We start from the raw sequence: 25,152 nt of genomic DNA, 5'->3' as shown, positions 1-25,152 counted from the left end.
TGCCAGTCAGAATATGAGTGGATAAAAAAGCTGTGGTACGTTTACACAATGAATACTACTCAGTCATAACAAGGAAGGAAATCTTACCTTCTGCAACATCACAGATGACCTGGAGAACATTATGCTAAGTGAAATAAGCCAGTCAGAGAAAGGCAAATAACATATGATTTCACTTATATGTGAAGTGTGCTAAACAAAATAAACTAAGAAACAAAATATAAACAGATTCCTAGATACCAAGAAGAGGCTGATGCTGTCAGAGGTGAGGTAGGGGGGCTGCATGAAAAAGGTGAAGGGATTAAGCAAAAAAAAAAATCTCATATACATAGTATACAGTATACACAGTCAAGAGTATGGTGATTACCAGAGAAGTGGGGTGGGGGCGCAATAAATAGTGATAAAAGGAGATACAACTTAGGGTGGTGAGCACACAATATGATATACTGATGATGTAATATAGAATTGTATACTGAAACCTATGTAATTTTATTAGCCAATGTCACCCAATAAATTCTATTAAAAAATTAAAAAATAAAAGAAAATGAAAGGAGGTACTCATCTAAATAGTAGTAGATGAACAGCTGTTCAAATTAAGCTGGAAAATCACTAGAAAAAAGGATGGCACCTGCCCCAACAATTTTAGGGAACTCAAGAGTGACACTGAACTCAGGAGAAAGCCAATTGTAGGACACAGTGCCACAGCTGCCACACCCACGCCCGCAGGACGGCCAGCATCACTCCCACCATCCGCACCACGCCAGAGAGGGCGCAGGAAGTGACAGCCTTTCACGTGCAGGAAGGCGACATAGTTTACTATAACGTCTAAGGACCACACAACATCGCTTTCTGTTTTTAAGGCTGGCTAAGTCCATGCCTACTCCACAGGCAAGGCACCATTCTAAGTACCACATATGCACAAAGTCCCCTGAATTTCTTTTTAAGCCTAGGACTTCTTTTCTCAGAGTTCTAGAATAACATGGCACTTACTGTGGAATAAACATGCGCGCCGTTTGCGAGGCGGTGGGTCGCGATGCGCTGGAGGCACTGGACAACCCGGCTGCAGGCTTTCGCCTCCCGCTGAGCCAGCCACAGGACACGCTCGTCCGCCAGCATGATGTTGCTCGCGATGTCCACCATCACATCCCCGAGCTGGCAAGCAGAGGGGAGAAGAGAAGCAACTAAGGCAGACTGTTTTACACCATCCGAATCCTCCCGAGACACCGAGACAGGCCCGCAGACTCGGCTGTCCGATGCAAACCCAAGAGGCACTGTACTCCCTTCCATGAAACCCTCTGTGGACATGAACAGCACATTCGATTGTGGCCTTTTGGTAATTTTTAGGGCCAAACAGGGTACTTATGTAACCCCCAAATCATTCGTGAAAAGACTGGCATGCGGTACTCAAAACGAGAGGGGGGAAAAGACATCACGCAACCCCCAAATAAAAAGATCTAAACTCTGTGTGTGGAAAACCACTGAGGAACCCTTGTTCGTGTGCATGAGCTTAGTATTATTACTAAGAAATACCCACTGCCCAGCTCTTTACAAACTGGTGCCACTCAAAACTCTAGACTTGTCCAACCTCAGGAAGCTCCCCATCTATACAGGGCCATCGCATGTCTTTGCACACACAGCTTCCTCCACCTCGAATGCACCTGCACTCCCCTTGAAGACCCGGGGCCATGGAATGAATGGATCCGAAGAGGTGCTCACTTTTCCACTGCTTGTTTTATTAAGTTATGAACTGAGCTAATGAAAAGAACTCATTTACTGCGTTCTTTTCACTAGCTCAGTCCGTAGCTGACAGATGTAAGCATGTCGGCGATGCCAGTGAAAAGTCCACGGACTGTTGATGCTGACTCGTATGCCCTGTGTCAGAGCAATGCATCGAACATGCAGGGCTAATGAGACAGACTGGTGTCAGGGGGGTTGGTATTGAGCAAAATGTTCAGTGAGAGGGAGATCTACAGCCGAAAGAACAACAAAAGCATTCCAGGGGTGGGATCAGAGGATTTCGAAGCTGGCTGGTTCTCTAATCAAGACGCACGCATCAAAGGTGTGAGGCCCCAAAGCCAAGCCAGAAAGCCAAGGCTGTTTCATCAGAAGTCTTTTGATCATCGCAGAAGATCCCAGGCGAGCTTCCCAACCCGTTCTTCATCCACTCGTCTTCCCAGGATGTATAATTATGAGGGCTGAGGTGGGTTTGGAAAACATTCAGTCTATCCCACCCAGAGTCCTTCACAAAGACAGGCCTGTGAAATCCCACCAGATACCAACCCTGGAACCATGGGGTGAAATAACTATTGTAAGTACCAGGGTGAAGAACAGGACTTCAAACCCGGATTCCTAGCTGCGCTGGCCACTTAACCTCTTGCACCTGCCTTTATTTGTATAATGTGGATAATAACAATCCTGTCTGTTCTGAATATTGTGCAGATTAAGTTCCATTAACACACACAAGGCTCCTGAAACCATGCCTGGCATGTGGCAAGCACTCAAAAAATGTGAGCTCGCCTTGTAATTTTGTTGCTCTTTTTTTTTTTTTTTTAAGCACTTGAATCACAATGTAGGCCCTCTTTGAAAATTACAGGCTCTAGTAGAAGTGTTAGGAAGGGGGCATTTTTAAAGTCTGTGTTCATAATTAAACTGGACCAATGCGTCCAGCAAAACTGCCTCTTCCTCCTCATCCCAACACCTCATCCAATTCAAAAATCAGTTTACTGACTTTGCACTGCCCTTCACAGAGTGTATCACAATTCTTTCCTTATTTTATTTTCAACGTAAACACCTCAAGGGCAGGGGCAACTCAACGTCCTACTTATATTTGTACCCTCACTCATAGTATAACCCTGGCAGGAAAGCCGATGGTATACAATATCCACTCAGTCACTGACTAAACATTTACCAAGGACCCAGGTGAGGCAGACACTGTCCTGAACAGTGGAAAACATACACAAGCTCTATTTTGGAGCTTACAATCTAGCGAGGAAAATATGAAATAAATACATTTTTAAAAAGCGATTTACACTATAACTGCAATGAAGGAAATAAGCAGAGGGATATATGATGGAGAGTAATGGAATTTAATTCAAACACCTTATTTCAGTGGACTCACACACAGGCAAAGGGCATTTCCCCCAAACCCAAGAGGTTAACAGCATCAAGTGACAGAGAATTAGGAAGAGCCTGTAATGAAGCTCTGCCGAATCCCCAGCCGGTCTGCACAATCCACGAGACACTAGCATCCTGGTGCTGACCCTAATAAACAGGCACGGGGTTCAATCCCATTCCGACGGAAGTCCTTATTTCTGAAGTTATGAAGAAGGGTCGGGTCTCCAACATGTCGATTACTCCATCTATCAGCCAGCTGTCTACAAAGCAATTAGAAAAATAACCACCACCTCTCAGTAGGAATTCTGAGTAGCTAAAATAACTTGGCTAAGTTTTTCTGCATTATTTTTACCTATTGTTATTTCGAACTTTCAGGCAAAAATGAATAGGGTAAAATAGGCTCTCTGGCTGTCAAAAAAAGAAATTCCCAGTGGCTGCAAAAACGTAAAAGAAAAACTGCAGGAAAATATGGATTCTACTCTAAGGAAGCATTTACAGATTAGCACAATTACTAAGAGACTTGAGGTTTTAAATGTACAAACTTTATGAAGATGCAACGTGAGACCTGATGGATACAGCATCTCCACTGAAAAACGATGGTTATTACAGGATCGAAGGACTCCTGTGGCTCACTCAATGATGCCAGTAATGGAATTTAAGGTGTTAAAAATTATAAAGAAAAGAAATATCTCTAAGAAGGTATGCAGTTGACTAGAGAGATGGTCTTCGCTGGGAAGAAGCAATGGTTCTCATTATTTCATTCTACATGGCTAAGAACTAAGGAAAAAGATGTGATGTCAACAACCTCCCTAGAGCAGGCAATCATAAAATGCTGTATGCTTGTGTAGCTGGTTACAGAAGCAGTTCCGAATCCGTCACAGTGACAAAAAGGACACAAAAGGAATAACAGTGCATGAAAAATTACACTGGACTAAAAAAGTGCCCCTGAACCCTGACAAAGACAGCTTAGAAACTGCAGCCAGAATTCCAAAGCATTTTTGTCCCCTTGACCTCATTCCCGGAAGGCCACTCGAGCCACAGAAGGTCAGAAGGAATCACGCACCTGCTCGGCCACCTGTCCCACTAAACGGTCAAGATGAAACGAATAAACGTGTGAACACACTTGATCAAAGATAAAGGGTAAAGGATGAAAATGCCACACTAATAACAATGAAAATGTTAAATGTCATCTGTTCTAAGAGACAGAATAGTTCTCGTTCTTCTCAGTACAGGGGCGGGCACGAGTTGTTCGGACGGAAGAAGACACGCAAGTTATGATCATTACAGTAGCTGCACAAACTCTGTTTCACATAGTCACAACTGTAAGCCTACTTTTGCCCACCTGGTAGATATGTTTGGAATTCTGATCAAAATTAGACCAAAAGCATCTGTAAATTTCATTAATTTGATAGGCTAGCATATGAAATACATAAGATGCTGCATGAACTAAACTTGATATTTCCTTTTAATGTAGAAGGAGTAAAATGCAACAGTGAAGGCAGAATGTCTATGTGTCTGGGAGTTAAATAGTCCTGGGGTAAGATTGCAACTCTGTCATAGGTCAGATGTCCATGAGCCAATTCTTAGCCTCCCCAGGACTCAGGCTGCTCATCTGCGAAATGACATCAAGAACACTATGAAAGGTGGTTGGAACATCTCATTCCGTAGTAAATTAGGAGGAAAAAAAAAGCAAACAGAAGACAGATACCTTCATTAAGCATCCATGTCTTTCTTTTTTTTTTCTTTTGAGAAAAACCAAGGAATCTAGATCCCTCTTTAGACCCCTCCCCACACTTCCGGTTTCAATCAGCAGGAGGTACCCTTGTTGATTCCAATAACCAGGAAAGAACTGCAGACGCAAGTGTGTGGGAGGCAGCAAGCCAGACAGCTGTTCTGGGACCGCTAAGATGGAAATGGGAACCACAGGGATTGACATGCAGTCCCAACTTGACCAAATAATAACAATAATAGCAGCTGATATTATGAAAGTTCGAGTCTTCATTATTTTCTCCTCGTTACAAATTAGCATATTGAGATGGTGCCTATCTTATGGTACGTTATCATCTTGATTACTTTTAATGGAGAAAATGCTTTTTTGTGAAAGTCAAGTTTTAAAAGTGTATGTATGTCACTCTTACATAGCGGTTACACAAGCTCCAGGGTTCTGACGGTGTCGGGATTCCACTACTGGCTTCTCGGCAGCTGGCTCGGGTGAGCTGCCAACAGTCAATGAGAGGTGTCGTTGGAAACCATCAGGACCCATGGCAAACAGTAAACCTCTGGTTTCACTGAGGCACAGAGGTAAAGAGAAGGAGGGGGAAGCTGATGAAGGTGGAACTGGAGAAACAGGGGAGAAGGGAAGAGGGGAAAGATGAGATGCTGAGAATAATGTTGTATTGATTCTTCATTACCTTCCAGAAAGGATTTGAGGGAGCCTAGCAAAATTTTAAAAATAATTATTTTTAATTAAGAACACAGAAAGAAAGAGTGGGAAATACAGACATAAGAGAAGAAAAAGAGCCTTGGCCAGGTGGCTCAATTGGTTAGAGCACCAGCCAATACACCGAAGGGTTAGGTTTGATCCCCGGTCCCCCCTCGTGGTGTGTACAGAAGGCAACCTATCACTGTTCTCTCTCTTTCTCTCTCTCTCTTCCCCTCCCTCTCTAAACTCAATACACATATCCTCAGGTAATGATTTAAAACAGAGAGAAGGAGAGAGAGTAAAGAGACACAGACAAGTTAAAAATATGTATCAATGGCAGAGCAGCTGTGACTGGGAACAGTTCATTCCTGGTATGTTTCTAGTCAAGGCAGTGAAGGTAATTTTACAATTATCAACAGAAAGGGGACCATTTCCTCCAGACAGATGAAGCTGCTTTTGTGACGAAGTCACCAAACACGTGAGGTACGCCAGCCAGGACAGGCAGGATTTCATGTGCAGCGACCTCAGCCGCACCTTCACAACACCTGGAAAAGCCTAGTGTCTAAGGTTCCTCCTCTTCTCCCCCGGAAGCAGATTTTGATTTGTTCTGATTACAAAAATGTCTGTGTATCTCCCTTTCTGGAAGAATAGCAAACTAAGTACTCTGGACAACTCTCTTGCTAAAGAGAGAAATGCTGAAGCGAAAAAGTTATCTCTTTTTTTACTTCACTGTTTAAAGTAAATTTTATTGATTATGCCATTACAGTTGTCCCATTTTTTCTCTCCTTTATCCCCCTCCACCCAGCGTGCCCATTCTTTTTACATGCATCGATGACCAGGCAGGAGACAAAGCCGCCTCCAGAGGCCAGTGTGGAAACTCTGGGGGTGAACCCGGCTGACCAGGGACTATGTTGTGACTGTGCTGTGACATCCGCACAGGGCCTGGGACCCACCAACAGCCTTACGGGAGAAGGTCGGTGCATGGAGCTGATAACCAAACAGGATACCTCAGGGTCAGGGCGAACCACCATGTAATCAGCCCCGCAGAGAAAAGGGGCAGTGAGGAAACTTGAAATGTACCTGTCTTGACCTTGACCCAAGGGAGAAGGAGGTAAAAAGTCACTTCCCAACAACTTGTAAACTCCAATTGACCTTCACAGAGGCCTGAGGTCAGACTTCACATGACTTCCATGGTCTGAAAAACTTCAAGCTGAAAACTCACGTCAAAGCAACCCGTCACCCTGGTACCGGACCCTCGGCACTTGGCGAATCAAGCAAGTGTCACCCCTGATAAGGACAAACTAGACCATTCACACTAATATCTGTTATCACCCATGCATAACCAGAACAAAAACAAAAGCCATTTTATACAGGAGCAGAAAAATGGATTGTTCTTTTCTGGTGACATAACTGTCTGTCTACAAAATCCCACATACCAAATAAGGCAACTAGAAATAAGGTCTACATTAAAAATAATAACAATAATAATCAAGGAAAATTGAACATGGACTAAATAGTTGATGATATTAAGTAAGGACACAGACATAGAGGCTCATTTTGGTGCCACAATTACAATATTATGGTTCTGTTTTAAAGTTCCTTATATTGCAGAAAAATTATGGATAAAATATGACATACGGAATTCACTATTAAATGATTCAGAGAAAGAAATAAAAAAAGGAGGAGGAGGAGGGTGGAGGGAGGAAGGGAGGGAAGGAGGGAGGAAGGGAGAGAGGGAGGGAGAGAGGAAGGAAGGAAGGAAGGGAGGAAGGAAGATGAGGGAGGAGGAAGGAAGGAAGAAAAGAAGGAAGGAAGGAAGGAGGATGGGGGATGGAGGATAAAGGAAATAAGTAGATAAATGAAGTTAGACTGGTAAATACTGAAAATGGTTGAAGGTGACAGGTATAAAATAGATATTAACAAAACATTCTCTCCTATACTTTTATAATTTTCCAATAAAAAAATTCTAAAAAGCTGTTAAAAAGTTAAACCCAAAGGGAAAATTTTAACTAGGTAACTATAAATACAAAGGTACTACAGTGGTTCTCAAAGCCTCTGCCTTTCTCACAGACACACCGCCAGCATCCCCTGGACCTTCGCTAGACACTCGGATTCCCGGCCCCCTGCACGCTTTGTTTAGCAACCCCTCCAGGTGGTAAAGGCGCAGGGTCAAGTTTGAGAAACAGTGTTCAGGAACGGATCCCCAAAGCCAGCAAGCTGGGTCTTTAAAAGCTGAACGATACAGAAAAGTCTGAGGAGATGAAGAAAACAATCAGAAACATGGGAAATAAAGAAGAAACATAACAGCCAATACAGAAGTGATTACATTTTAAAATGAACACATGAACTTCATACATTTTTTTAGGCCTGCACATAATAACCTGCCAAATGCCCTCTGTAGTAAAGTAGTGTCAGGTGCATGCCGCAGGGCCATTTCTCACCTGGAGCACAGGACGGAGCCTCTAATACAACCCACTGTCATCCCTAATATTTTCTCATCTACTGAAATGGAGGCATAATGTTTTCATCACTCGCCGAAATACGGAACAGATGCTTATGCTGCCTGACAGACAACCTTCAGCTGTTTTTTAAGACCCCACTAAGCACACCACTTACGACTGGCAGTGTGATAGCTTTTAGTACCCACCCTACCCGCCGAAAACCGGCTTGTGTGGGTGTGATTTGATCCCAGGTTAAAAGGCCACTGTTCACAATATGTCAGCCATGACTTCATTCACAGGAGAGTCAGTTTTTGGACATAAAACAAAAATCAACTTAATTATTTGTCCAACTGAGCTATGCACATTTTAGGGTATCAGAGCCTAGTTTTATGCTGGAGTAATGGCCTTCCTTAGCCCTCCCGATTTCCTTTTGCAATCCTAATAAACGGTGAAAGGGATGGCCTTTGGTTTAAACTCCCAAAGAACCAGACAGGATGTCCGCCACTGTATCACGAGTGATTTGCATCTATACTTCAGTTTTCCAATCCTGAATATTTTCCTCTGTTTCCCCTCTTTATAATCAGTTGCCATCATTTGTTTCCAAAGATACTGCAATTCAAAGTTTACCTTGCACATCAACCAGTGAAAGTGACAGAACTCTACATCAAACTGTAAGTTTTTAGAGAAGTAACTAGAACACTGATATTTAAGGACCTCATTCTCAGCTTCTGAAATCATCAGAATATTACATTTCCTAACCCTATAAAATTACGTCCTAGCTTTGCAACTACTGTACAAAAATGGTTTCACCCGTCTTTTCTCACTTGTACGCTCATTCTGCAAGTTAAGCAGGCAAGTGTCATTCCCATTTTTAAAGTAAAGCAAGGTTAATTAATGACCCATGAAACCAAATTTACTTTCAGTCATCAACAAGACACTGGCCCCGAAGCACATTCCAAAGCAGCAGACCAGTCACACCACACACTAGCAAACACAGTGAAATGCACACCTCTGGGCACCACACTGCTCTTCACGACCTGGAGGGTGAGCAAAGGCCCTCACCTCGAAACAGGGAGGCATGGAGATAAATATATACTGTACGGTGGCAAAATCTGTTTCAATGTGCACATTCCAAATGTCATTCCAATTACTTTAGTGACTCAGAACATCCCACTTCCACGAATGACTTGTAATCATGTGGGCAGCAAAGCTGTGATTAGGCTCTACAACGGAGAGCAGAACTGCCCCAGAGCCAGAATCCAGGCAGCTTTTCCCAGGGCAGAGAAAACTCACCACAGGGAGCAGGCTGTGGCCAGAGACACAATCAGAAAGCAGGAGAGCTCAGTGACAAAACTGTGGTCTGAAGTTCAGACGACAACACTGACACATTATCTCATTACCAAGTGGTGTGTTCACCTGAGTCCTCTGTACATACCTGTATCTATTTTCCTTCCTTTAACAGCTACATCATATCGAGTACAGCGCCTAATGTACTGGGGCTGCACTTCCAAAACTTATCTCTAAAATGCAAGAAATTGTACCCAAAAAATTCCTTGCTTGAATGACGAAGGAAAACAAGGCTTAGTTTTTTTATGTTTTAACATATTCATGAATCTGAGATGTCCTATATAGAGAGTTTGTTTAGCACAGTACTTTCCCCACAGATGGCTACTGAGTGCTTTCGGATAGCGCGACAGGGCAACATTTCTAGAAGGTAAGTGTGAAACTGCAGGAAACCTGGACTAGACGCCAAGGTTCTTGGCTTCTGTTTTCAGCCCTGCCGTAACCTAGCAGCATAACCTTGGAAAAAATCATTTAATTTTATTTAGGCTTCAGTTTATGACTTGACCTAGGTTTCTTCTACCTCTAGAATTCATTTCCATATAAATAATTACATCACAAAAGAAGCAGGATATATAAAGTTCTCACATAGCTGGAAACTTAGAGCTTAAGAATATGTTAATCTCCGTCTTGAAACTCATTCAAAGCAGGATTTGCTGCTCATTCATTCTGGAAACTGCTGTTGTCAAAGTTTTCCCCTACAGGGTATCACGTGGGCACCAAGTCATCGGTTTTAAAAAGGGTCTGTTAAAATGCACTACTTTGCAAAGCCACTAAATTTCCGTAACTTGTATATTCCAATCACTTGAAATTCCAAGAAAGTTCCTAAAACAGACTTGCATTTCTCCAGGACATTACAAAAGGAATTAAGTAACGTCACACACACTCTGGGTGACTAAACCTTATTAAGAAGAGAGAGCGGAGGGCTGTGGGGAGAAGAGAAACCTGGGAAGCCGAACACAGGCAGCCCTGGCTCACCCACAGCACGGAGCAAACCTTCTTTCTCCTGGTCGGCTACACTGTATCGTGGTACATTAATTTCCAAGAACTGATAGGTCACCTCTAGGCCTCCCAACACAAGGTCACTAACAGATTATGAGTTTCTCAATGACAATTTTTGATGTAAAAAGTGTATTTATTTAGTTCAAATACAGTAAACATAAACAGGCTTTAAAAATAAAGATTCAAGACCACGCGACCATTTATTGACTTGCGATATGCAACCCACTTGGAACCAGAAAAATACCTCTTTTGATTTTTCCTCTCTGGTAAATCTTCCAAATTTTTCTATCATTTCAGCCACAAATATGACATCCATCTTGTCAGAAAAGTTGGCTGCTTCCACGGTGTACGCCAGTAATTGCCTTGCTGTGGCCACAGCATTGGTAAGATTGAGAGGCATCTACAATGAAAATGCAAAAAAAAAAAAAAAAAAAAACATTTAGCAAATCGATCAACAACATTTTTAACATTTTTTCTTTGCATTTCGAAACACTGCAATGAATTCAAACTCTTAACATTTACTCACCATGGCCTCCTAAAACGCTTTTTCAAACCTGAGAAAAATAAAATGTTAATGGAAACTGACCTGAGGGGAATGTTTTTAAGACTTGGAATGAATGGTAATACAGAAAACGCCACCACATAAACATGCTGCACCATCGCTTCCTCTTCGCTTATCCCAATCTACACAAACTCAACCCCAATTGCTGGGAAAAGTCTTCCCTGAGTATTCCAGCTGGGAGGAATCAATACCTCCCTGCACAGGGCTATGAACCACTTATTTAGCACTTATCTGTATCACCAAGCACCGCCAGCAATGTTTTACATTTGTTTCTTTATTGACTTAAACATGACTCGGCACCAAGCATTGCAAAAAGGGTCTATTAGGTGGCTAAGGATCCTAAGAAAATGTGTAACACAGAAACTTGTCTTCCAGCTGGTTGTCATCTGGGAGGGTTTATAAAAGACACATAAAAGCAAATACAGGGAAAGGCAGTGAGGGGTACAGGTATGACAAGGGGTCACCTGTGACAAAGGGATCATAAAAAGGAGCCCACGGGGTAGCTCCCAGGTAGACGTGAAGGATGGCCGGGATTTTGTCTGGTGGATACAGATAACACAGGTATTCAAACAAAGGCACAATGCCCGGCAGTGACAGGGAAGAGGGGCACCACTGAGGGCCATGAACACCATTTGAGAAGACCAGAACTTATTCCGGAGACAGATCCATCAAGCGAAGTATAAACACCAAATCTGTATACTTGACAAATATTTTAAAAATGATCTTTCATATCTGGTTTGAATACCATGTTTCGTTGACAACCTCAGTAAATCTGAAGACCTTCTAGTTACCTGATTAAACATATAGAGAACTCTAGTGACATCGTTTGCATACTGGCAGCGAGAATAGTCATCATCTGCCCAAAAGCCTCCTCGGTCACATCTGCGCCAAGCCTTTCTCTCGTCCTGTGGGTTCCCGGGGTAGATCCCGCTGCCGTGGGTGTTCCGCGTGCACTGCAGGTAGGCAGTGATGCCCGCCAGCGTCCTGGGCCACCTGGTCACAGGACGACAAAACAGCGTAAGACACAGCAATAGTGGAGGAAAAGCCAGAATCAGAACATATTTTTTAAAAAGACCAAAGTTTTTATAAATAGATCAAGCCACACTCAGTGAAATTCTTATTAATGCAGTGGAAGTGAAACTGAATAATAACTTGAAGCATGTCAAAAGATGAGTAATTGATTAATTAGTGAAATAATTAGATTCCTCTTCTATTTTGAAAAATGTATAACACGCAAACACTATGAGTAAAAATAGAAAATGTCATAAACAGAGAACGTCATGTTCTGATTATATAATAAAAGATTTTGAATATAAAAAAGAACCAAATGTCATCTATTTCAATTTAAGATATATAATATACGTATTATAGATTAACCATTAATCTGCAGAAAAGATTCAGCCAAGCCATACTCTGGCTGGTGTGGCTCAGTGGATTGAGTGTCAGCCTGCAAACCGAAAGGTTGCCTGTTCGATTCCAAGTCGGGGCACATGCCTGGGTTTCAGGCCAGGTCCCCAGTAGGGAGTATGTGAGAGGCAAATGATCCTTGTTTCTCTCTGACATCAATGTTTCTCTTTTGCTGTCCTTTCCTCTCTCTCTCAAAAATAAACAAAATCTTTATAAAAAAGATAACCACCAGCAACAATAAATGCTGACTTCCACATCCATGTCAAGGAAAATTTAAAAAATATTATTTTTAAAAAAAACAATGAAGAAATAGCTGAGCTAAAGATGCTGTTATTGTTCCTTCACCTTGGACTTGAAAGACTAACACCGAAGGCTTTTCTTATCCTTAAAAATCCGGCTGACAGCCACAAGGCAGCAAGGGCACCAACGGCAAACAGATGGACTGGCATTCCACAGCCTTCATGCTGCTCTTAAGAGCACCGAATCTCCCTTCGTTTATATCAACCACAAACTCATTATTCAAATCCAGAACATAAAAGAACATTAAGTAAACAATACATTTAAAGATGTTCTAAAGCAACTTTGAAACTAAAGAGAGACTAGGTCAAAGGTGTTACCTCTCACAAACTCTAAACTTCCTACACACAAAAAAAAAATCCCTTCACTCATTCTGCTTATGTTAACGGGGTCCAACACCAATGGCAGCGCCCCAAGGGCCAGGCCCCCAACAGCTTCTGTATCTATTGGCAATAATGAATGTTGATTTCCATATAGTCATATCAAGGAGAATTAAAAAAAACCAAAGGGTAAACACATATACCCAATTTCTTACCCCCTTCAGTTCTTCTTTCTTTAACTGACAGAAGAACCACATGGGGAGGGAAATCGGACATGGTTCTCCTGACTAGGGTCTCTACTTACCGTCAATAGTTAAAAGAGACTTACTAGCAACACAAACCCTTCCAAAGTTCATCCATTAAAAAACCCTGAAAAATCAAACAAACAAACAAAAGCAGGAAACCCGGACAGCCTGTCTGAGTTCTGTACTATGTTAGTAGAACTTCCAAAATGTTTCCCCACAGCAGTGGCTGTTAACTTTTTGAACAAAACCACCTCTTAAAAACGAACACTTCTGGCTCTACCTTCAGAGAGACTTACGTCAACAGATTTGAGATAAAGTTCCGCCACCTGTTTGGTTTCGGCTTTATTCTCTGTAAATGATTCTGAAATCACTGTTCTAAAGGGTAGTCCTTAGATTTATAAAGATATATGTAAATGCACGTACATTTCTCCAATATTCTCACGGAGGGTAGGAGACCAATTAGGTGCTTTTGTGGATAAAAAGGGGTGTGGGGCAAACTGGACTTTTCCCAGCACTGTCCGTGCCACCGACCTGAAGTCACCTTTGTTGTTCACCACCCTCTCGGGGGGGCAGTACTGCGCGGAGCTTTCTAATACAACGATATCGACTGTTCTTGTGCTGTTCCCACGCTTGGTGTGGACGTGGCAGCCCCAGTTTCCGGTCGACCCAGCCTGAATATTAGAAATGGTTAGGGCACTGCATGAAGAAAGATTTTAAAAAGAGAGAAAACACGGTTAGGCACAAAGGGCCACAGCCTGGGCTTCCACCACACATTTACAAATACGTCTGAGGGCGCACTGTGGGCCAAGCACTTGCTGGGCGAAAACGAACTTAAATGTCCCTCCTTTTCAGTACTTCAGCAGCAAGTCAGGGTGAGCAGGTAAAGGCACTTGCAATACTACAGGAAGAGCAATAGTAGATCTATGAATACACAGTGCAATGGTACGTAATGCCTGAGACATCTCCTTCCAGACAAGGGAGGGCAGGGCACAGCAGGCAGGGGACAGCAAGTGCAAGGGCAGAACACCGTGGCACATTCTTTGGCAAAACCGATGGAGAAGTTTCTAAGCTATGTCTAGCTTTTTACTGATTCTAAGGAAAATATTCAAGCATGAACAAAGGAGATTAATATTATAAAGTATGTAATTAAGAAAACATTGAAGGTAAAATATTTCATGGAAGAAGGGTTATACAAGAAACAACTTGTTAAGTCTCTAAAAGGATGTAGTAAATTACTAATTAATTAATGGTTTAACAAAAGGAGTTTCCATGTAAAGGTATACTTCAATTTACAAAACAGCTATATTTCTCAATAGTTATCAGTAAATATAATTGGCGAGAGGAAGTCATAATTGTCTAACATAAAGCCTATTAATTAAAGAGCAAATGTCAGAACATTTAATTAACCTTTATTCCCCACACTCACAGGACAAATTAGGCTTTGCTTTTAAGTAGATACAAATGATAAGTAATTAGACACAAAATACCATTGTCAGTAACTTACAAAATTATGTCTTGAAATGTAACACACATTTTTCCAGTCTCCGAAGCCATCAATGGCTACGCAACAAATATTCTAATAAAGACTTTGAGGCACCATTACGCTGAATCAAAGGAAATGTTTAGCATCTCTACTAGGTCAGTAAGTATACCGATACATTGTAATAAATATATTCCAAGAAAATGTGACACAAGAGTCTGACATTAAATTTAAATAACCAGAAAGCTTATCAAACTTTCTACTCATATGACTCTACTGAAATAGGAAAAAGTATGTGTGTATGTGCATATATATATATAAGTGTATATATGTATATGTATATATGTGTATATATACATATGTATCTGTATATGTGTGTATATGTATGTGTGTGTGTGTGTGTGTGTAGTCATGGAAATCATCCCGTAATCCAATAGATTTCCAAACTCTCTTGGTTCACAGCCCCTTCACTGACTAGATAACTTTTTCATGGTGCCCCTAGACCAAAAAAAAAATACCTATGGTGGTGCTAATTACCAAATTAAATCCCCAAACCGTGTATCTATGTCCTAATAACTCAGTAGCCATTTGAATAAGTAGCACACATCAATTTGAAATAAACATCTTCTTCAATAACTACATTTAATGGCTTGTGTGTGCCTGCTGAGCATTACAAAATTAATCAAACATCAGACACAGATCAGATAATGGTATCGTTATTTCTTGTTCCACAATGATTTTTCACGTGGTGCTTGCTTTGTGTCAAAGTAGTGGACAAAAACTCTACATCCCAAAGTACGACACCCACAAAAGGAATCCGAATTTAGCATGATCTAACGCGACACTGTAACTGCCTGGAGCCAGCAGCTGTGTGGAGTCTGACAAACGTGAGTATCACTGTTCTTCACCGAAAACTTAAAATGCCCCACAGCACCTCTGTAAGTTCACGGTGGTGCCCCGGGCACCATCCCTCCCATTGGGACCTATGGTCCTAAAATATTTTGTAAACATTTTTTAAAGATAACTTTCAGCAATAACGCCAGTGTCTTTAAAAAAAAAAATCCAAATTCTACTGGAATAAAATTTTCAGGTATCCTCAAGACAGCACACTTGGAGATGTGAGGAAAAAGAGGCAGCTTCAATCTAATCTTTGAGGAAAACCAGAAACTCTTGGTCTTTCTAATCAAGCATCAGTGACATGAGGAGACACTGAAGAATCAACAGGTGTCTCAGGTAGCAACTCGATAACTGTCTTTTCTTTTTCTACAACTTCTCGGGGTAAAGGACTTCTCAGTCTTCATATGAAACATTTTCACTTTAGGCAAGTGTCCTAGCAACAAAAATATTAGGCAAGGCTGCTCTCCTTAGAAGGTTTGTACTTCTATAAAGAATTTAGATTAAAGTACAACTTACTGATATAATTTTATCAATTAATCTAATTACTTTACAGTCATCAAAATTAAAGGCTCTAAATTAATCAAAGCTTTTATTCAGAAAAAGGTTCCATGTATTTTTAAAGCTCTACTCTTGTATTATATGCCAATTTTTGTCTATTCATATAACAACTGTGTGAAGTGCACAGTTGATGAGTTGTAACACACGTAGAGACTTAGGAAATTCTCACCATGGTAAAACCAGTGTAGCAATCAGAGGCTTCTCTCACTGGGCCCTAAGAAGCGGTCGCTAACAACCTCAGAGGAGCTAAGAAAGGAACGCTGCTTCTGGCCATCCCAGAGCAGCGCCTGTCACAGGGCCCTCCCTGCAGTTGGTGTTTACAGGGTCTTTCCACACCACCCAGTGACAACTATCTGCGCACACGGAGAGGGAGAGGGATCCAAAGCAAGAGGAAACCAGACAGGCACTGACACGAGGAGGAAGGGGCTGGCCCTGGGGAGTAATCATAAAACTGTTTTTCATGGCTTTTGTTCAAGGACATGCCTTACTCAAACAGAAAGTCACAGTCTTACTTGCAGAAAAATCAGAGGACAAAGGTAGGAAGGAGGCTGGCTGTAAGCCTGTGCCTCCACACATAACATCTACGGAGATCTCTCTACACTGACCCCCAATGCACACACGGCGGGGGGGGGGGATTTCGGAGGCAGCCCACCTCACAGAAGGCAGAGCTGGGAGTCTGAATCTAGTCAGGCTAACAGCTCAAGGCAACAAAAACCAGCTCTCTTCCGGTGAGCAGAACAAAACCCAGAGTCAGCACTCCAACTTTTTCTTCAAAGGCCAAGAAGCAACACTGAGGATATTATATAGGGACTTATGTAGCCCTCTGAAGTATAACTGTTTAAAATCATTAAAAAAGGTTCTCAGATCCTAGGCCCAGCCAGGAGATTTGGCCCATAGGCTGTACTTGGCCGACTTCTCTATAATCAATCATCTGCAATGTCCACGATATCATCCAACATGACTAGACATATAAATAATACTTTTTAAAAAATAGGAAAATATAAGCCATGTTCAAAAGAAAAGCAGTCAGTGGTGATAATCCCACAATGACGCAGAAGTTTGAATTAGATGGCAAGGATTTAAAAGCGCCTACTATAAACATGTTAAAAGACATAAATGAAAACATGCCTCTAATAATCAGAGAGAAAACTGCAGTAGAGAACCAAATTATAAAATAGAATATTCTACTCTCACAATTCCCAGACATGATCTTCAACTCTGAGAACCTTTAGTTTCTCGATAATATTTTCATTCATTTCTGTGGGTCTGTTGTGATACTACCCTCAGGTGCCCCAGCAGAGTCTGGAAACCATAGATCTACTCTCAAAAATTCAAGCAGAATTCGGTCTTTAAGAAATTGGTAGGAAGGGGCCCTGACTGGTGTGACTTAGTGGATTGAGCGCCAGCCTGTGAACCAAAGTGTTACCAGTTCAATTCCCAATCAGGACACATGCCTGGGTTGCTGGCCAGGTCCCCAGTGGGGGGCGCACAAGGGGCAACCACACATTGATGCTTCTTTCCCTGTCTTTCTCCCACCCTTCACCTCTGTCTAAAAATAAATAAATAAAATCTTTTAAAAAAAAGAGAGAGAGAGGAAAGAATTGGTAGGAAGGTAAGAGATACATGGAGAGACGAAGAGACACAAAGACAGAAAATCCAATGCCTATAGGTTAAGATTTTACCAAAATAAAATATATGGTGAGTTATAATATATATATTTTTACTTTGCTTTTTACACTTTATAAAGCACATTTAAATTGAAGAGTTTGGTGCTCACACCAGTCATGGGGTTAACAAGATGGGTGTTACATTTTTTTATGCTACTGGCGTAGAGAAAGGAAGCATCTTAAAATGTAGCATTAATCATAAGAGAGCAAAAATTGGGTGATTCTTAGAAGTGAAAGTCTGAGCTTAGCAGCAGGAAATGATTAGAAATTAAGCTTGGCACTAAAAGTTTACATTTCTCCTCCTGAAACTTTAAACAAAAATCCTCCAACTTTTTAACAATGTTCCCTTTTCATCCTGTACTTTCTCCCCCACTCCCTAAAAAAATCTGGTGGAAAAGATGACTATTTAATTTCACACGGTGAGTAGCAATCAGGAAACCAGATGCTTACATTTTTAAATGCAAGAAGATAAAATATTAATTCAAATCCCAAGTACACATCACGATCCTCCAACGATGAATATTTAAAATCCACAGGGACAATCCTTCACTGAAACAAGTTTACCTGGCAATCAAGGAGCAATTGTGAATCATGTTCTTTTCAACGAAGATGCCCTGGGACTCATCTGTCTCAACTATCCGCCCATCCTGGTACCACAAGACTTGCATGTCCTGATCGATGTAGGAGGCCATGCACTGGAAGGGAAGGCTGTCTCCTTCAAACACGACTTGACGATGCGACGGCGTCATGTAGAAAGACGGCAGTTCAAGGGGAGGGTCTAGAGACGGTGAAGCACACTCAGTAAACAAATACAAGACCGACTGCACGCTCCAGAATTAAAAGGTCTAGAAATCCTCATTAACACTTTACGAATGGACACACAAATATGCCTCAGTAACAAGCATTCCAATGCCAGCACAGACAAGGCTGCCACTGAGATAAGTGGGTCTCGAAGAAAACAAAAATGGAAAAATTAAAAAGAAATCTTTCCACAATGAGTTCTGATGGTTGAGTTGTTCCTTTTGGGGGGTGTCACAGGCCACCTGACGATCACAAATAGTAACACTAAAAGAACAACTGTGACGTAACACCAAGATCTGGAGAAGGGAACTGGTCATAAGGAAGTGCTGATATATACACAACTTAAAAATGCACTTGGAGAGTTTATTACCTTTGCTTAAACCACTGGGTTCTGGTTATAAAAGGAATGCACACCCACTGCAGAAAATTTAGAACATTTAAAGAAAAAGGGGAATAAATCTTTTAAGATCTCATATATTTTAATTACTTTTTAAAAGCTGATATATTTTTTTTTCAGTCAGAAAAACAAAACAAATTTTAAGTGTATATGCAAAAATGTATACAAATATAATGGGCTCATTAAAGACTTTAAAATACTTAGTTCATTGTCTAACACAATTCTACTTTTAGTGGTCTACCCAAAAGAATAATAACATAGTGCGCAGAGAAGTATAGAAGGAAATTAATGTATAGAAGGAAATTAATCCTTGCACTGTTTATGGAGTAAGAAATATCTTATTTCAAAATCTGAAAGGTTACAAAAGCATGAGAATATAATATTTTGGTCAAAACATAGGAAAAAGGTACAAAATATAATGCACCCATGTGTCTCTGACATTAGCTAACTGTGAATGATAATTAGCAAGTAAATTTATAAAATATTTAAAGTGTACATCATCATCTAATGTACATATACATTATTTATTTTCATGAATTTTAATTTTTATCCAATGAGCATATTTTACCTGTGAAACAGCAATAAAAATTTAAAGGGAAAAAGGAAAAAATGTTAGGACTGTTTATTTCCAAACACGAAGATTAAGCTGGAATCTCTTCCTATCATCTTAAGGATTGTGTGTGTGTGTGTGTGTGTGTTTTCATTTAATACATGGTAAGTGTATCATTTCCCTCGTCTTTCACTATTCTTCAAAATCATTTTTCAATAGCTATGGAGTAGGCATAGATGTGTCACAAATAAGTGAACCGACCTCCTATTTTTGAGAATTTCAGATATGCTTAAATATAAAGTCTGAAGGTTTACACACATAGCTGATCACTTCCTAGGAATAAACCTTTACACATAGAATTACTGGATCAGATTGTATCGGTTTCTTAAGAACTTTGATATATATTACCAAACTGTACTTCAAAAAGGCTGTATCAGTTCACTCTCCCATGAATGGGGAGTGCATCCTGAGATTTGATTACTATCAACAAATTCCTAACTTACCAACTGATAAAAATTGGAAGGTCTCTGTTACTATCTGAATTTGGTTTTTATAAAGCTGTTCAGAACCTAAGAACCTCAAATACCAAGCGAAAAAATGTTTGTTTTCTTTTTTCATTGAGCTGACCTACTTGTTGGCATAAACTAAATATTATCGAATTCATATAGACTAATGGTCTTATTCAGTTCCATCAAAGTGTAAAGAGAGTGTTATGGTTTGTCAAGAAAAACATGGGGGCAGGTAAAATTCGGTAAATGCCTTCTGATTTCTTTCTCCCTCACCGCAGGTCAACAACTCCTGCTTCACCCCGGTGACCGGCTGGGCCTGCAGAGACTTTGGGTAAACACACCGCGTGTCCCGCACAGTGATGTTCCTCTCCTTCACCCAGCGATGCATCCACAGTATGTTACAGTCACACAAGAGATACTCGGTCTGGAACTCTCTGTAGCGTACATAATGCAAATTAGAGATTAGGGTGGATAAAATGAAAGAACACTTTCACATTGGCTTACACTGTAGGGGGTCAGCCCGCTGGTGCTCTCCTTCAACACAGTGGATACGGTCTCCTTTCCAGTGATATGACCTTCAGGGGGTCCAACTCCAGCACAGTCCCCCACTGATGCCAGACTCACACTACTGCTCAGCCTCGCCACACTGGTGACCTCCACCACTGACCAGATACAGCTCCCTTCCAGAGCCTCCGACTCCCGCTTGGTTCCTCATTGATCCTGGACTCACGCTGCTTTCAACCAAAGTTGAATTGTGAACAAGATCTACTCATTAGCCCTCATCTCTGCGACAAGCCCCTCAACCCCAGGGTTCTGGAGTCCCAGAGCTCCAGGCTTTGTTCTACCCAAAGTTTCCCAATCCATCTTAAAATGTGTAGCACTACCACTACCTCTTGAAGCCTTCTCCAATTTTCCCCACCATCACTGCCATGTTCTCAGCTTAAATGCCCACAAACTCTCCTGTTAATTTTGGCAACATCAAGCAATGCATGACTGCTTCCCATGGTCATGTTCATCTGTCTGACTGTAGTCCCTCAAGGATGGGGACTACTTTTGACACTTTGTTATATGCCAAGTGATACCATAGTTATTTACAAACTTAAGAGATACAGACTCAACCAAACAAAAATATAAGATTTCATACTTGCTATGAAAGAAAATAGAGAATTATCTTTATGCACGGCAAGAAGTGTTACAATTTGGCATGTGGGTATGAGAAACAAAGAGACAACATACACAGCTTCCATATAAGCAAAACAATCTCTTGCATACTTGTTTTATGAAGCACAAACTACTCATGTGTCATGCATTTCCCTAAGTCTAGCTAATAAAAATAAAGGCAGGTGCTGCCCCCTGCCAACCTGGAGGGCATTGTGTAACAGGGGAACGAAACGTAAATACAACAAAAATAGAATGCCACACAGCCTACACAAATAAACCGACAACGTGCAAAGAGCAAATATAACCACGTGTGCTTGTAACACAGCCCGTCTGCCGGCACAGGCCTCATCTCAGTTTTGGCAATGGTGGGGGTGGGGGGGTGGGGAGGGGACAGTTGAATTGAGATACAGCAAATGGAAAGTAACTATAGAAAAAGTACCAAAGGGATGACCAGACTGACTTGTACTGCTCCAGCACCAACTTCTGGTCACTTTCTGGCACTACCAAGTAAAAAAACACTGGTGCTTTTCCCCAATATGGGGACGAAATACTCCCCACATTCCTGTTATTCAAGGTCTCAAAAGCCAGATTATTCTTTGCAGTCTTTTATTTCCTAAACTTCACAGTAATGACTGACTTGATCCCACTAAATATGTCAAAAGGAGATTTTCCCCCCAAAATCAGTCTTCGAATAAGAACAGGAGTGGCACCAAAAAGAGAGACCAGATGGCGTTTGACCCAGTGTGACTCTAGACCTATGGGGGTCCAGCATGGGGGCCGGGAGCCAGATGGATGCCCAACCTAGGAGCTACACCCCAGTGAAACTGCTAATGAGATTTAAGTGGTAGATTTAGAAAAGGAAAGGGGAGAAGGGCAGGGGAGAGGAGGGGAGGGAAAGAAAAGGAGGAGGGAAAAGAGAAGGGAGAGGAGGAAAGAAGCCAGTATACACAGAACAGAGGCATCTGTTAGGGAAGATAATTTTCTCTGGAAAAACAGATACAATCCCATGAGTTCCACATGATAAAAACTTGAAAAACATTATATTTTACTGTAATTCTAATAAAAATCAGTATAACAATGTTTGAAATATATTAACGTTTATCTGGAAATACAGTTACTTTTAAAAGTAACACCTGTATAATTTCAGAGTTAACAAAACTGTTTATGGAAGAAAAAAAAACCCAGCCAATTCCAAAGCTACAGAGAACTGGGTAAATATGATCTTACATCGACTTTACAAAACAGACATTCTACATAAACATTCCCAGAAATGTAGTAAGTTGTGAATTAAGTTTGGCAAAGAGGTTGCAGGTAGTTTTAGGGATATAACTAAATCCCTAAAGTATGAAAAATTGTTAAGCACAAATTCTTCAGAGGGAGGAATATTTACACTTCGGGGATTTGATTAGTCAAAGAAGAAAATACTTTCTAACTTGCAAACAAAGTCAAAGAGAAAGAATTACCAATGTATATACTTGAAATACAGATTTGACAGATGTAATATTCTAAGGAGAAAATGGCCATCCCCATCTGAAATGCATTATATTAAGGTTTATAGAATGGGTTTCCATGTGAATGCATGAAAGATTCTAATTTCTGCGAAATTACAAGATTTTCCCCATGAGCTCTGTTAAAACATATAGTATTTTTAATTTTCAAAACCAAAGATATATTTATATAAACAAGAAAAAGTCCTTACTTACAAAGACCGTAATGAGCCAAGATAATCAAAAGTTCCTTGAGATAATGAAGAAAACAAATTCCCGGAAAGGTTTCTGGGGGAAAAAAAGAGAAAAGAATGTCACTTTTAAAAAGACTAACAAATATATCTTTTTATACTACTTCGTATTTCCTAAAGTGTACTGTACTCATTAAATATCACAAAGAATTTATAAAAGTTGTTTTAGGTCTTATTAAGTGAGAACAAGTAGTAAATATTTGTCCAAGGCTGAAAAACAAAATTGTTCTTAACCTTATATAAAGCAGTAAACTAAATCATTTACAAACTATTTCTGCTAGATGAGGATTTTTCTATCAAATAGCAGGTGAGCCTAGAAGTTACCTCTCTGACCCAGACCTTTAGTCATGTTCTCACTGCAACCAGGTTTCCTCTTCAGGTGTTCACTCAGTATCATTTGAGAAAGTAAAATTAAAAAAAAAAAAAGAGAGAGAGAGAGAGAGAAAAAAAATGACCTGCACGATTGGCAGCAGCAGCCCCCAGTAACTGAGTAGAAATATCAGCAGAGTAGAAAGGGCCCAGGGTTTAAAGTGAAAGGCCTGGGATATAATTCAGTGTTGGCCTTTTCTCTCGTTTTCTCTGTATCAGATGGCTTTAAGAAATACCTGTCTAAACCCCTGCAGAGTGTTGTATCCCATGCTACAGTTTGAGTAGTTTGTTACATCCATAATGACTTCCCGGAAGTATTTCTTCCATGTTTGACTATGAACTCCAGCAGGGGAGGGACCTGTGCGTCTTATTTATTTTGGGGTAGCTCTGGCAGCTAGTAACATGCTGTGGTATACAGTAGGTGCTCAGTGGCGGTGGAGCCCAGCTTCAGGAGGCTTCTAAGACGCAAGGGGACGGAAGGCTCTGGGGGAATGACAGCATGATCCACCCACCGCAAGATCAGGTCTGTATCTGCTGTGGCATCAAGGGGACCCTTGTGCACCGCTGCTGGGAATGCAGACTGGTGCAGCCACTGTGGAAAGCAGGATGGAGGTACCTCAAAAAATTAAACACAGAACTGCCTTTTGACCCAGCAATCCACTTCTGGGAATATATCCAAAGCAACCCAAAACACTAATTCAAAAGCACAGAAGTACCCCTATATTCATTGCAGCGTTATTTACAATTGTCAAGATATGGAAGCAACCCAAGTGTCCATCAGTAGATGAGTGGATGAAACAACTGTGGGACTTTCACACAATGGGATACCACTCAGCTGTAAAAAAGAAGAAGATTTTACCCTTTGCAACAGTATGGATGGACCTGGAGATCATTATGCTAAGTGAAATCAGCCAGTCAGAGAAAGACAAGTATCACATGATTTCACTCATATGTGGAATTTAACGAACAAATGGAACCAACAAACAAAACAGAGACACACTCATAGATGGAGATCAGGATGACAGCTAAGAGGAAGAGGGTAGGGGGTGGAGGCTATTGAGTAAAAAGGAAAAAGGACTCACGGACATGGACAACAGTGCAGTGATTATGGGGATGGGGAGGTATAAGAGGAAAAAATGCAATAACAAAAAGAAATGAAGAAGTCTGTGGACCTGCCAAGAGGCCTTCAGAGTCTGGGTTGAATGCTCCAGGTGGGCGAGAAAGTGACAGTTGGGCAGATGGATTCCCCAGTTCCCCAGTGTGGAGAGGAAAGAGGACTGAGCTGGGAGAAATCAACTCTCCCCAGTCACCTGCAGCTGTGAATTCCTGCTGACTCACGCTTACACAAATGCCAATCCTTCGCCAATTAATATATAATGAACTTCCATCAGAACGTCACTTTTTGTATGTGTCTTTTGATAGAAAAAGCTGGATAAAATGATTCTGATCCTCACAGAATTGCCTTGGAACTCAAACGCAAACAAATAAAAAAGAATACTTGCAAATAAAAAGAACGATGAAAGAGATGCCCTTTTCCTTTTTGGCCTATAGGAGTGGATACCGAATGTGAATTTTGGAAAGGGTGCTGCTGATGGCAGTGTAAATCACTGTGTAACATTTCAAGAAAGTAACTTAGGTGCAATTAAAATGAACAACTGTACCTTTATGAAGGTATCCTATGTGAAATTGTGACTACTGGGATTCGTTTAAAATAATGTAGGTGGCAAGACAAGCGATGGGAGGTAAAATGGAACAAGACTAGAGTCTAAGTATTGAAACTGATTCTTTGTTAGATGTTTGAAAAGATTCCATAATGGTAACTTGAAAATAAAATCTGTCCTACAAATATAGAGTTTAACCATTAATGAAATAATTAC

At 41.0% G+C, this 25,152-nt stretch overlaps 1 protein-coding gene across 1 annotated transcript in view; it reads right to left on the bottom strand.

The window, feature by feature from the left end:
• Positions 1-25,152, bottom strand: part of ADGRA3 (adhesion G protein-coupled receptor A3) — a 103,294-nt gene that overhangs the window by 34,295 nt on the left and 43,847 nt on the right. The window contains exons 5-11 of the mRNA XM_045182827.2: positions 22,872-22,943; positions 20,281-20,441; positions 18,315-18,528; positions 13,680-13,844; positions 11,671-11,872; positions 10,562-10,717; positions 988-1,149 (exon numbers count right to left, since the gene is read on the bottom strand). Of these exons, the coding sequence (XP_045038762.2) occupies positions 988-1,149; positions 10,562-10,717; positions 11,671-11,872; positions 13,680-13,844; positions 18,315-18,528; positions 20,281-20,441; positions 22,872-22,943 (1,132 nt within the window). The remainder of the gene's footprint in view (positions 1-987; positions 1,150-10,561; positions 10,718-11,670; positions 11,873-13,679; positions 13,845-18,314; positions 18,529-20,280; positions 20,442-22,871; positions 22,944-25,152) is intronic.

The sequence above is a fragment of the Desmodus rotundus genome, chromosome 4, assembly GCF_022682495.2.
Source record: "Desmodus rotundus isolate HL8 chromosome 4, HLdesRot8A.1, whole genome shotgun sequence".
NCBI classification, from domain to species: Eukaryota; Metazoa; Chordata; class Mammalia; order Chiroptera; family Phyllostomidae; genus Desmodus; species Desmodus rotundus.
The sequence above is the reverse complement of the archived record's forward strand: the minus strand, read 5'-3'. Positions and strand labels throughout refer to the sequence as shown.